General features: G+C 40.1%; 1 protein-coding gene across 1 annotated transcript in view; it reads left to right on the top strand.

Annotated features, from left to right (window-relative positions):
* The window catches only part of LOC135218083 (uncharacterized), a 101,527-nt gene extending 91,208 nt beyond the window's left edge, over positions 1 to 10,319 (top strand). The window contains exons 4-5 of the mRNA XM_064254226.1: positions 6 to 183; positions 10,121 to 10,319. Of these exons, the coding sequence (XP_064110296.1) occupies positions 6 to 183; positions 10,121 to 10,319 (377 nt within the window). The remainder of the gene's footprint in view (positions 1 to 5; positions 184 to 10,120) is intronic.
* The last annotated feature ends 2,438 nt before the right edge of the window (positions 10,320 to 12,757 follow it).

Genomic DNA, 12,757 nt, shown 5'->3' with positions numbered 1-12,757 from the left:
CGTAGGTGAGTCCCTGTCAGATACCACTGTTTCCAAAGCTTGTAAGAACAGTGTAACCAGTGCTACTAGTTGTAATCGTGTGAAATCATGTAAAGGAAAAAAGTGTAGATTCTGCAAGAGATATTTTTATGGAAAAGGTCTTGAACAGCACATCAAATTAAAACATTCTCATAAAGAAACAGAGTAAGTGAATGCTAATCACTTGTCCTTTATACTTTTAACTGTTATACAAGTAACTTACCAAGTACTAATTACTTAGTTACTGTTTATGCTCGCACAATACAGCTTTCATAATTCGCCTGTTGCAGTTGCCGAAATCGGTGACATACTTGCCTTAGGTTTTCTTAACCTGTTGCCTGTTTTGGTTGCCTTTTACAATTAGCTAAATTTACTTTAGTTGAGCACCTTGTCCGATTCTAGCACTTCTAGTCTTTGTTATTGTAGTGAAGGCTGTAATACTAGACTTACTAAACTTCATCATAACGCACATACCACGTTCACTAAGTGTAGGGGACAAGTATGTTCGAGGGAGGTTAATTGTCTGCAAGGATTGGGATGAGAGAAGATGGAAGATGCTTCATTCTCACCTTAATAAACTTGAGAAGAATAGGCTTAGGAAGGTGCCTGCTTGTGCTGAAAGTAGGGCCTCTTTGAGTAGAGATTGTTCCAAGCCTAAGACAGACTCCGGTCTGGCTTTTCCCTTTACCCTTGGACATCATCTTTCTCAGTCTTCCTCCTATTCCTCCACACACTCCTGTGCTCAGCTCCCATTCTTCAAACCCCGACACCATTGCCAGTCTCGAGTCAAAATTCAATTCTCAATTTGATAAGAAGATTTATTTAGTAGTAAGCTGTGTTGGAGATAGGGGCCTTCCCATGTGTTCTCATGGAAAAGTTTGAGAAAGCCTGTAGTGATAAAGTGTTGAGTGATATGTTAGTAGAGAAGGTGTCTTCCCGTCCCATTGACGCTCATAGATGAAGGTCACTGTCCCACTTCCCTGCACCAGGTCCAAGGGAGGCTGGTGGGGTTAGCCCATGGGTTACTGTCCCCTCTATCAATCCTGTTGCCAGATCCCAGGCTTCGACTAACTGCCATTGGAAAGGCATCTCTTTGGATGTGTGCTGCTCATCGTAAAGCTTGGATTCAGACTCAGTTCATGGCCGTCGTAGATGCTTCCTGGATTCATCCCGGCCATTGTAAAGGCACATGAATGACTCGGCTCCCACTTCTTCCTTACCAGTCCAGCATCACAGTGATACCATCGACACCTTCTTCCTTCATGCAGCTATGGAATGGACCCCTGTTGATTTTACCTCTGTTCAGCCGGAACGGGACTGTTTGCCACTGTTCTTTTGCTGCAGATCATTTGGCTCTGCCAATTTGGCGATGGTTTTGCACTCGTTATTTTGGTGATGAGCTCGTTAGACGCCAATTCAAAATATGTTATAGGTAGAAGATTAGAAACCCTGCATAATAGATTTAATGCCTTAAGTAAAAGGGAGCGTTTTGAGTGGAACACTTTTTGCTCTAGCTATTAATAACATCGTAAAGTAGTTACAACAGGAAGTACAAAATAGCTTGTATGTAGATGACTTTGCTCTATATTATTCCTCAAGCAGTCTTCGTCATCTTCAAAGAATTCTTAGTAAAGCTATCAAAAACATCCACAACTGGACTTTGTCAGTAAGCTTTAAGCTCTCTGTAGAGCTCTGTAGAGAAAACCCAAGCAATTATGTTCACAAAAATAGTAGATGGAAACTGAATTAAGACATGGATCTTAAATTAGGTGATAGCTTCATTCAGTTTAGTAATACTGTAAAAGTTTTAGGCTTGTGTTTGACACTCATCTTAACTGGAAAGCACACACACACACCCTTTGTAAAAAATAAATGTAATAGTGCCTTAAATTTGATCACAAAATTGTCTCATACTACTTGAGGAGCTAAGACAAACATTACTTATGATATACAAAGCACTAATTTTATCCACAGTAGATTATGGAAGTCCAATTTACGGGTCAGCATCACAAAGTACCTTGAAGTACTTAGACTCTATCCACACTCGAGGCTTGAGACTTTGTAGTGGACCCTTTAAATCTTCTCCAAACACTTCAGTATGTTGTGAAAGTGGCAAACCCCCATTATCTTTACATCGTGACCTTGTAACTATGAGAAGTGCTATAAAGATAATATCCACTGATTCCCCCACAAAAAAACTGTTTGCCATGCGAGACATATTTATTAGTAATCACGAACCACCTTTTCCAATAAGAGCTAATAGGTTATTGGAATCTAATGGTGTTAGAGTAAATATACTTCCACCCTCAAATTCTCCGCCTCCATGGATTATGAAGAAAATCAAAGTATGTTCTAACCTATATCATTTGTAAAAAAAGCAAGATTATGCTTCAGATCGCTATAAACAGGATACATTAGAAGACATTCGAAGTAAAGGCCCACATAAAGCCATATACACTGATGGATCCAAATCTTGTGCGGGAGTTGGTTGTGCTGCAGTGTCATCATACAAAATAAGTTGGAATTCATTGCCAATTGAAGCAACTGTCTTTACTGCTGAATTAAGAGCAATTATATTGGCAATCAATCAGATAAAATTGTCAAATAATAAATTGAATACCAAATTTGTAATCTATTCTGACTCAAGAAGCACAATTGAATCCCTCAAAAGCTACTCACATAAGAACCCTTTAGTGAAGGAAATTAAACTTTATATTCACGTGGGGTTAACATTGAAATCTGCTGGATTCCTGCCCATGTTGGAATCCAAGGTAATGAAAAGGCCATGTCTGGGATAAACTCACCAATTTTTGACAATAAATTGCCTGCTACAGATTATTTAAACTCAGTGAAGCAGTGCATAAAAACAAAATGGCAAAATCTGTGGCATAGTGAAGCAGACACCAGTAAATGAAAGTGCATCAAGCAGAGTGTAGACTTGTGGAATACATCAGTACAAAATGAAAAACGAGCGTAAGTAATATTAACAAGATTACGAATAGGCCACACATGACTAACTCACGAGTATTTAATGATAACTCCACAAGGGAACATCCCTCATTGCAATGTCTGCAATACAATTTTAAACAGTCAAGCATATGTGATTGCCTAATTTTTAATAGAGAAAGAAATTTATATTTAGGCAATATATCATTATCAGAAATAATATAAGAGTCAGATCATTTTTTTATATTTTTATCTTTCAGTCTTTTATAAGTTCAATTCATATTTTTAATTCCAGCCTCATCTATCACTCAATAATCATCCTCATTTATCATTAATTTATTATAATTCATTAACTACCATTCCATTCCATTCCACTTTGTAGACACGCATTTTATATACGTATTTTTCTTTTATAATTTTCTCTTAAATGTTTTCGGGCCAGCACTGTAAGAGTCTAGTTAAACTAGACTCATTGGGCTGGTTAATCCTAACTTTATGATAATAATGATGGGTTTGGCTTACGATGTACCGAGGTTAAGACGCTTTTCAATTATATTCATCAGAAATTCCAGGGTTACAGTGCCTACATCGCTGATCTGGCAGAAGAAATATGACACAAAAAATGCAAAATAATCAATATTTGAAGGTCTTTTTTATGAAAAATGCAATAAGAATGCAGTTTACATAGTTTTGAATGCACCCAAAGCATTAAAAGTAAGGTTTCTTACGATTTTGACTATGTTCCGGCTTACGACGCGCCTCAAGAACGGGATCCCCGTCGTAACCCGGGGACTGCCTGTATAATAGAAAAGTGACAAGTATTAATTTTAAATGATGATCGGGAGCCAACCTGAAGACTTTAATTAAGGCGATGGTGGTCCAGAAGAGGGGAGAATTTTTATTTTTGATAGAAAGACCTGAGTAAATATTTTACATGAATCTGATGTGTGGTATGTTGATGGAACATTTAAGCAAATATATTGATAAATGAGAAAATATTTACAAAGCGAGAGATTAATCTATCAACTTTCGACTTTTTGTTTTTATTCTGAATTGGCGCCAAAAGAGCTCACCGCCAAAATAATGAACGCCAAATGGTGGAGCCAAATGATCTGTGCCAAAAGGGTGGCGCAAAAACGTACTGGACTCTGTTCAGCTGTCTGCACACCCATGGGATTCTCCATTGTCATTCTCTCCCAAGGAGTCAAAGCGGCAGAAACATCAATCTAGGCACCTGTTGCCCAAGCACCTATCTTGTCTCTGGCTCTGCTCCTGAGAGCCCAGTTCTGGCTCCCGTGCTCCCACCTCCTGCTCTCGTGCACCCAGATCTTGCTCCCACACACCAGGCACTTATTCCTGTACACCCAGCTGTGGACTCATAGCTCCTGGCACCAGCTTCATCAAGACATTCGATTCAGCCTCAACAGTCCTCTCAAGTTCCTGTCTTAGAATCGGACAACCCCTCTCTTGCTCCCATTAAGGAACAACTGCCAGAGATATTGAGCTTTATTAGGAAAACTCCTCCCCCTAAGCCTGTTCAAGAATTGTTTTTTATCTCCAATCTCCTCAGAGGGTGCTGACCTAGACTTTTCTCCACCCACAGCTCTCAAGAGTCTGTGTTTTCTTCTGGATAATTTTCCTTCCTTCTTCGTGCTAGCGACCCCGCCTTCTCTGGCCTCCACCTTCCTTATGGGGAATGTTCAGGAAGATCAAGCTCTCCTTCTCAAGACAGGGCTTTTGTCCTCCTCTAAGAAGGCAGTGAAGGCTATCAATGATGAGAGAACAAGGCAAAGCTGCATTTGCCCATCTGGTCAAGAGAAAGTACTGCCCTTATGTAACTGGGGAAGTTCCCTCCCTGGGAGTGGCTGCCTCGTCCCAAGGAGACTTCTCAGGTCTCATTGAGTAGTCTCACTGATCAGCCTTCTCTTTGGCCAAAGTCGTCTTCTTGTCATCGGAGCTGGATTATCTCATCAAGAACATCTTGAAGGTTTTTGAGGTGTTGAGTTTCTTGGACTAGACGGTGGGGTCTCTCGCTAAGGAGATTGAAAATAGTCTTAGAAGATCTTTATTCAGCAGACCTGTTTGATGTTCTTTCTTGTGCTGATAAAGTTATACGAGATGGCTCCTCGGAACTCGCATCTCTCTTAACATTTGGAGTTCTGAAGAAGAGAGAACTTTGTTTTCTTTCACCTCAAGAGAAGCTACGTCTTCCGAGAAGTCTGATTTGCTTTTTTCATTGCTTGACTCGTCACATCTGTTTCTGCAATCGATGGTAGAAAAGATCGCATCAAACCTACATAAGAAATCGACACAGGATCTTTCGACACAGTCTTTTCAACACCCCAAAAGTTCTTTGTCTGCGCCCTTTCTCTTAAGTTCTCTCCTCTCTCTAGCAGCTTCCCTTTAGTGGGAAAGGACCTAAATAGCAAGTTAGACCCCACACAAATCTGCAGTTTCATTCCAGACCCTCCAAGAAGCACTCCTCCTCCAAGCTCCCTTCCAAGAAGTGAAGCATAAGTCCTTCGTGCCCCAGCAGGAACCAGACTTCACTTGTTCTTGGGGAAGTGGGATCACAAGGGAGCAGATCCGTGGAGCATCAGGGTTTTAAGGGAGGGTTACGGCATCCCATTTTTGGAGACCCCCTCCCCTTAGTTTTCTCTCTTATTGCCTTGACCGCTTACTCAAGAGGCATGGAGAGAAATTTGGCCCTTTTGAAGGAAGTATCCTCTCTCCTGATGGAAGCTATAGAGGAAGTAGAGGATATTCATTCTCAGGGTTTCTACCATCGCCTTTTTGTAGTTCTCAAAGCTTTAGGGGCCTAGGGACCAGTACTCTATGTAAGTGCCCACAATCGTTTTGTAAAGAAGACGAAGCTCAGGATGGAGACAAGCCAGTCAGTTAGGGCCTCCATTCATCTGAGCGATTGGACGATACTTTGGATATGCAAAATGCATATTTTCATATCCCCATTCATCCAATCTCCATGAAGTACCTCTTGTTCATCTTCCAAGGGAAAGTCTTATCAGTTTTGGTCCCTGTACTTCGGCCTCTCCACAGCCCCTCAAGTATTCTCTTGAGTCCTATTGCCTCTCGCCAAATGGCTGGATCTAGTTGACATAAACATCAGCTTTTATCTGGACGACTGGCTTCTTTGTTCCCCTTCAAAGGATAAATTCATAAGGGACCTTCAAACAACTCTACAACTCTCAAGATCTAGGAATTCTTCTAAATCTCCAGGAATCCCAGTTGGTTCTGACATGAGATTCTTTATTTTAGGATGATTCTCAACTCTTGGACCTTTCAGGTGTTTCCATCCCCTAAGAGAGTTGCAAACTGCCACAGATGATTCACAAGTTCCTCTCTCTTTTGCCTGTCAATGGATAAGCCTTCTAGGGACTCTGTCATCAATCAAAACCTTTGGCACCTTGGGCAGATTGCACACAAGAGTTCTCCAATTCTTTGGGCCCAATGGAATCAAGTGACCTTGGTCACTCACTTCATTCAAGGGAAATTAAATGTCGTGGTGGACGAACTCAGCCATCAGAAGCAGGTCCTTCCTACCTAATGGACCCTAGACAACAAGATTTGCATCGACCTGTGGAGATTGTGGGGCAAACCATCCATAGACCTATTTGCCACCTCAAGAAACAGTAGTCTTCCTCACTTCTGCTCTCCAGCCCCAGATCCCCTGGCTTGGGTGACGGATGCCATGCAGTTAGATTTGTTGGGTCTGGATTTCTATGCACTCCTTCCATTCAGCTTATTTAGGGATGTGCTAAACAAGTTCGTGTCTCACCACAATGTCTCGATGACACTCGTTGCTCCATTCTGACCCAAGAAGGAATGGTTCTTGGACCTTCTTCGTCTTCTGATAAACTTACCTAGGCTGTTTCCCCAAAACCATGGCTACTAAACATCTGCACTTCAAGAGGTATCACCAAGGATTATCCACTCTCACTCTGACAGTCTTCAAACTGTCAGGAAACTCCTCTGAGCAAAAGGTTTTCATGAGCAACTGCAGAAGCTATTGCAAAGTGCAGACACCAGTCTACTTGCAACATCTACCAGTTGATGGTGCCTCAGGCAACACATCTCATCTTTTGAGACATCTTTGTCTCAGGTTGTTGATTTTCTGCTGTATTTGAAGACCTCTGTGAACCTTTAACTCTTCCACCATTAACCCTTAATGGATGGATATACTCTCATGAGTAGCAATAAAAGGTTTTGGGTCGTTGACAGATTTACTCACGGTGAGTAACAATATTATGCGCTGTCTGTTAGGGGAAATTAGGTAAGAAAGAGGTGCCATTGCTTCTATAGCCCATAAAGTCACTAATGGCAACTTTTAGACTGGGTAAAATCAAGAAGCAGGTGGCTCATGAGCTAGTTGTGAACCCCCTGTATTCGCTGACGTATGTATTTGCGAAATTCTCTCTGGAACATATAATTTTTACCCCGGCTCTGAAGGGTTATTCGCGGAAAATTTGCCTATTCAAGGTATTTTTCTATGAGAAATATCCAGAAGTTCCTGTTTTTTTTTTTTATCAATTTCATCATAAAATGCACTTATGATAAAACTATTAAAAAACCAGTTATAAACATTTTTAGTTGGTTTTTCTTGAGTTTTATTAACAAAATAGGCAATTTTAAAGTTTTTTAGGGGATTCAACTATTCGCAGGTTCTAGCTATTCGTGTGGGGTATGGTACCCATCCCCCGTATGGGGGACCACTGTACTACCTTTTTCTCTCACATTATGTCTTATTATATAACATTTGCTCATAAATATAACCAAAGGGTTGCTCTTGGTTTTAGTTCTTATCTTTTATGATAGTATGTCAGTTTTTATTGTAATTTTGCAAAAAGAAGTGCAAAGAAATATTAGGAAAAACATGTATGATCCAAAAAAGTTACTGCATCTTCAATCTTAGCAAATTTACGTAAATATATTTTACATCAAATATGCTCAGAATTTGTGTCTGGTTTTAGTTCTTATCTGTTTTGATATTGTATAAGCTGAAATTATAATTTTACAAAATAAAATGAATTTATTTATTAGAAAAAAACATGTATGACTTGTTAAAATTTACAATTGTCTTGTAGAAGAGGCCCCCCCCAAAGGGTTGTAAAGTCATTTTCAACTTTTCGTAGAAGGAAGGGAAATTTTTTTAGAATTTGTTTTTCCTACACCATGTGCATTTGCATATCTTCCTTTTTCCATCGATATGTTTTTTCTTAAATTGGCTGACCTCAAAGTTTACCTGGCTTGGGGTGCTGCATAATTTTTATCCCGGCTCTCAAGAGTTAAATGATATGGGTAATGCTTTCTTCAATATTCAAGCACAGAGGTTTGGATCTTTCATCTAACCAGGATCTTAATGGTCTTGTTAGGTCCTTCAATACCTCCAAGCAGAAGCTGAATCTAGTGTTGTGGAACTTGGATGTAATCCTTGCGTGGCTTACAGACCCTCCTTTCGAACCCCTCAGTTCTGCTTCTCTCAAGAACCTGTTATGGAAGAGACTTTTCTTAGTAGCCCTGGCTATGACTAAACATGTAAGTGACTTACATGTGATCAACAAGAGAATAGGCTTCTCCCAAGGCAATGCAGTTTGCACTTTCACCTTGGGTTTCTTAGCTAAGAATGAGGATCCTGCTAAGCCATGGTCTTGCTCCTTCCATATCAAGAATTTAATGGATATCCTGAGCCCAGACAAAGTGGAAGGGATTCTTTGCCCAGTCAGAGCCCTGAGGTACTTCCTACATAGACTTTCTAAGAATTCCCTTTCATTCTGTATTAGAGACCGGATATCCAGAGCATATTCCCAGATTCAGGAAAATACTTTTTCCTAGATCAAAGTTAAAACTTATGAAGTCAGAGCAATAGCAACCTCTCTCTTCTTCAAACATCATTTATCTCTCTCAGCCATTCTTCAGTCAACATATTGGAGGTGCAAGTTGATCTCTGTGTCTCTTTATTTGAAAGAAGTGGAAACAGTATTTGAAAACTGCAGTACCCTCAGTCCTTCGGCAGTGGCCGGCATGGAATTCGGGGAAGAAGTATAGGAGGGACACAGTCTATCTTCTGTCTCTTCGCCATGTTGTAAGGGTGTCGAGTTTTTGGGGAGCAAGGGTATGTTCTACCCAGAGTACCCACTAGTTCGTTAGATGGGTAGTGGTTGTGTTTTTATTGTCAAGAGTTGTTGACAGGTTTTGGTCTGGTTTGTGTTTTGGTGCTGCATCCAGGGCAAAGCTAAATTTTTTGTTTTTCATTTGTTTACGTCTTGTGAGCAAATATGCAATATCCTCCGTTGCAAGACTCCCACTAACCTAAAGGCGACTCCCAGCACACTGCTGCACCACAACAAGGTTAAGATGAGCACTAACCAAAGGCTGTAGTCCTCTTACCAGGTAAGGAAGCAACAAGCACTGTTTTAGGGTTAGCCACTTTTTCTATTTCAATGTGGGATTCTGCTAAGTAATCACTTGGTAAGTTACTTGTATAAAAATGGCATTTTTATAATAAGATTAGATTTTATGTAATACCAAGTAATTACTAAATCAGAGCCCATCCTCCTCCCCTCTGATTTTTCATTGATTCTGCAGCAATGAATAGAATACGCCGTATGCTACTGTCCGCATTCACGCACCTTTGCAGTGGACAGGGTCTGTCACTCCCCCTCTTGGCAACAGCCACCTTACCAAAAATTTTGAATTTAGGATACCATGTGAGCATAATTATTATCTAAGGAATTACTTGATAAGTATTGTATAAAATATAATTTTATGAGGTTTTAGTCGTCCTTTTTCACAAAGCTAGGTATATGCGGTTATAGTCCATAGGGGGAAAAGAAAGCTGAAATTCGTTTTAGCTCAACAGTTTTGGCCTCCACTGGCCCTTATTGAGAGCTGTTTATTAAACTGCTCTCAATAAGGGCCAGGGGAGGCTGAAATTGTTGGGCTACAAGGAATTTCAGCTTTTCTTTACCCCTGCCGACTATAACCTCAAAATCTAATTTTTTTTATAAAAATGTCATTTTAAGAATTTTAGGTAAAGTATATAAAAGCAGTTGAATTCAGTAATGTTTTGAAATTAATTTTGTTAATTTACTTTGGTAATACTATATATATAATGAATGATGTTAATTTTTTCTCTCAGAGAGTGCAGTAGTAATGATGTGACTGAGGAAGGTATCCAATGCATGGAGGATAAGGATATTTCCACCACACAAAATCTGCTTAGTGACTGTAGCAAAATACTTAATAATAAGGTACGTATGAGGAAGATTCATTGTACTTTAGTGGTTGCTATTATAAGTGCTAGGAAGTGGACTTTAATCAATAAAAATTTGCAGTAATCTTACCTACATGTTCATTTCCTAGACATTTAAATATATTATATAATAGTTAATGGGTGGGCACCTATTCATATGGTCAAGGCAAAAAAAGTATAGTACAATAGTAGTAAAAAAAAGAAAAAAAAAATTTTTCTATCCTAAATTTGAATAACTTTAAAGTGGAAGGTAAGGCATCAGCCCACCAGGTACAGGTTCCTAGAAGTTGAGTGTTTTGTGCTTCATAATAGCTGCAAATATATGTTCAACAAATACTATGTATGGGACCTCTCGCCATGGTAACAAGATCTCTGGGCATTTTTCATATCATATGAAAATTATGGTCACACTACTGAAATCAAAACTATTTTGCAAAATCTAGTGGTCAAGTTCTTTGCTTGTGACATTGTATAAGGTCTCAGCCATGCTTTTATTCAGCCAGACAACTTAAATGCTAAGGGCTCTCATTATCAGCCTATCATAAATTCAGTTTTTGGAGTGATTCCTTCTCGTTTAGGTCAATGCAGTCCTGAAGTGTGAGTGGGGTTGCAATGACTGGCAAAGGGCCCACCCCCAACCCCCGGGTTCTGTTCTCCAAAGCAGCGTGGTCGTCTGTTGCTCACCCTCCAGTCCAGGGATGGCATCAGTGTCATTTTGACCTTTGATAGTTTTAGAGTCTCCTGTTCTGATTGCTCTGGCTGTGTCATCATCTTTTACAAGAAACTTCTAGAGCAACATTTTTCATAATTTTTGTGAAGTTCCTTTTAGTTGCTGCATCTCCTCAAGACCTGATTATCAAAGACATACCTTAGAGAAGGGCAGCTCCACGCTGGGTCATGACACAGTTGCTGCTTCGATAACAGACCATTTCTATCTGCCTTTTACTAGTCTCATGGTTAAGCAAGGTAATGGGGTCTTGTCTGCCGTGGTCTTCAGTCGGCATTCTGCCCTCTCTTCAGGCTCTCTGTAAAGAAACAGGCTCCCATAACAACAGAGCTTATTGTTCTTTTTTGCTATTTGACTCCTGTTGTTCCAGATTTCAAAGGATCATTGAGTCTCTCCTTGATAGTGGCTGTCCCAGCCTCACTTTCCATTTTTTGAGCTGCTTTCAAACTGCCTTGGCACTTCAGCGGGCTTTGTACGCCCTCTGACATGTCCCTTTTGAGATGACATGTCCTGTATCCCCAACTGCTAGAATTTGTAGGTGCAGTCCATATGCCTGGAATTCATGACTGAAAATCTGTTCTTATAAAGGGATTCTTATGGTCTGGCTTTAGATGCCTTGTTGTGCTTCTCTCATAAGTTATCCTTGTTTGCTGTGAGAATTTCCTCTGCAGCGGTTTGGCATTCTTGCCCTCGCTCTCAGGTGGTTTTCACCTGACTCAGGATCAGGATCCTCTTCTCCTTATCAGGGGCTATGTTTGTCTTGCAATGCCCACCTTTCCCATAAGGTGCCTGTACACCACCCTGGGATCTTATCATATATTGCAATCCTGTTCACAAAAGTACTTGGACTTTTGGGGTCATCATCGAGGGAACGTCTTTCTGGCCCTCTTGTCCTCTTATGGGCTTTCTCTTGACTCTCTGGAGTCTCAGAGTTGAACTCCCTCAAGATTCCTCTTGTCCCATATAAAAGGGATTTTTGACGTAAGGAAAAATCTATTTCTGGGCGATTGGCTCGTGTCGCCAGCGAAATATCCTTAATCTATTATTTCTAGGGTAAATGTACTAACCACATACCAGAGAAAAATAAATAAATAAAGAAAAAGGTCAGTACAACTGACTCGCTCACCCTCCAAGAGGGTGTTGGTATGAACACTATGGCGAGTGAGACCACTACCACGAGCCGATTGCCCAATAGAAATCTCCCACTACAAAATCCCCACAAGAGGAGACCGACCCAACGGATGGGCAGCAACTACTACTACTCCATCCCATGCTGCCGACTGCTGCGCCTCTGGTGGCCATCCTGAAGTTAGCAGACAATCTTGAGCGATGGGATGGGTAGGGCGGGATTTCGCTGGCGACACGAGCCAATCGCCCAGAAATAGATTTTTCCTTACGTCAAAATCCTTTTCTGGCTCAGCTCGTGTCGCTGCGCGAAATCGTACCAGAGAAATAGCACAAGATTGTAAATAAAATTCAACAAAACAAAAAAGAGGTCTCAAATAAAAGATAAAATAAAAGAAAAGAATATTTGCTAATAAAGATACATATACACAATGATACAAAAAATAGAAATATTGCTAAAATTAAACTTAATGCTAATAATATTTCTTAAATTAAGGTAATTTACATATGTACCGGGCTTACATGGAATATATGTTCAAAAATAGTATCTGTGTATCGATATGTACCAAGAACTCTAAAGCAATTATGACAATAAGTTGAACAGAACAAACTTCAATAATAATAATATATGAAGGAATGTATATAACTTAATATACAAAACCCGTAACCAT

The sequence above is a fragment of the Macrobrachium nipponense genome, chromosome 9, assembly GCF_015104395.2.
Source record: "Macrobrachium nipponense isolate FS-2020 chromosome 9, ASM1510439v2, whole genome shotgun sequence".
NCBI lineage: Eukaryota > Metazoa > Arthropoda > Malacostraca > Decapoda > Palaemonidae > Macrobrachium > Macrobrachium nipponense.
This window is presented reverse-complemented; position numbering and strand designations above follow the sequence as displayed.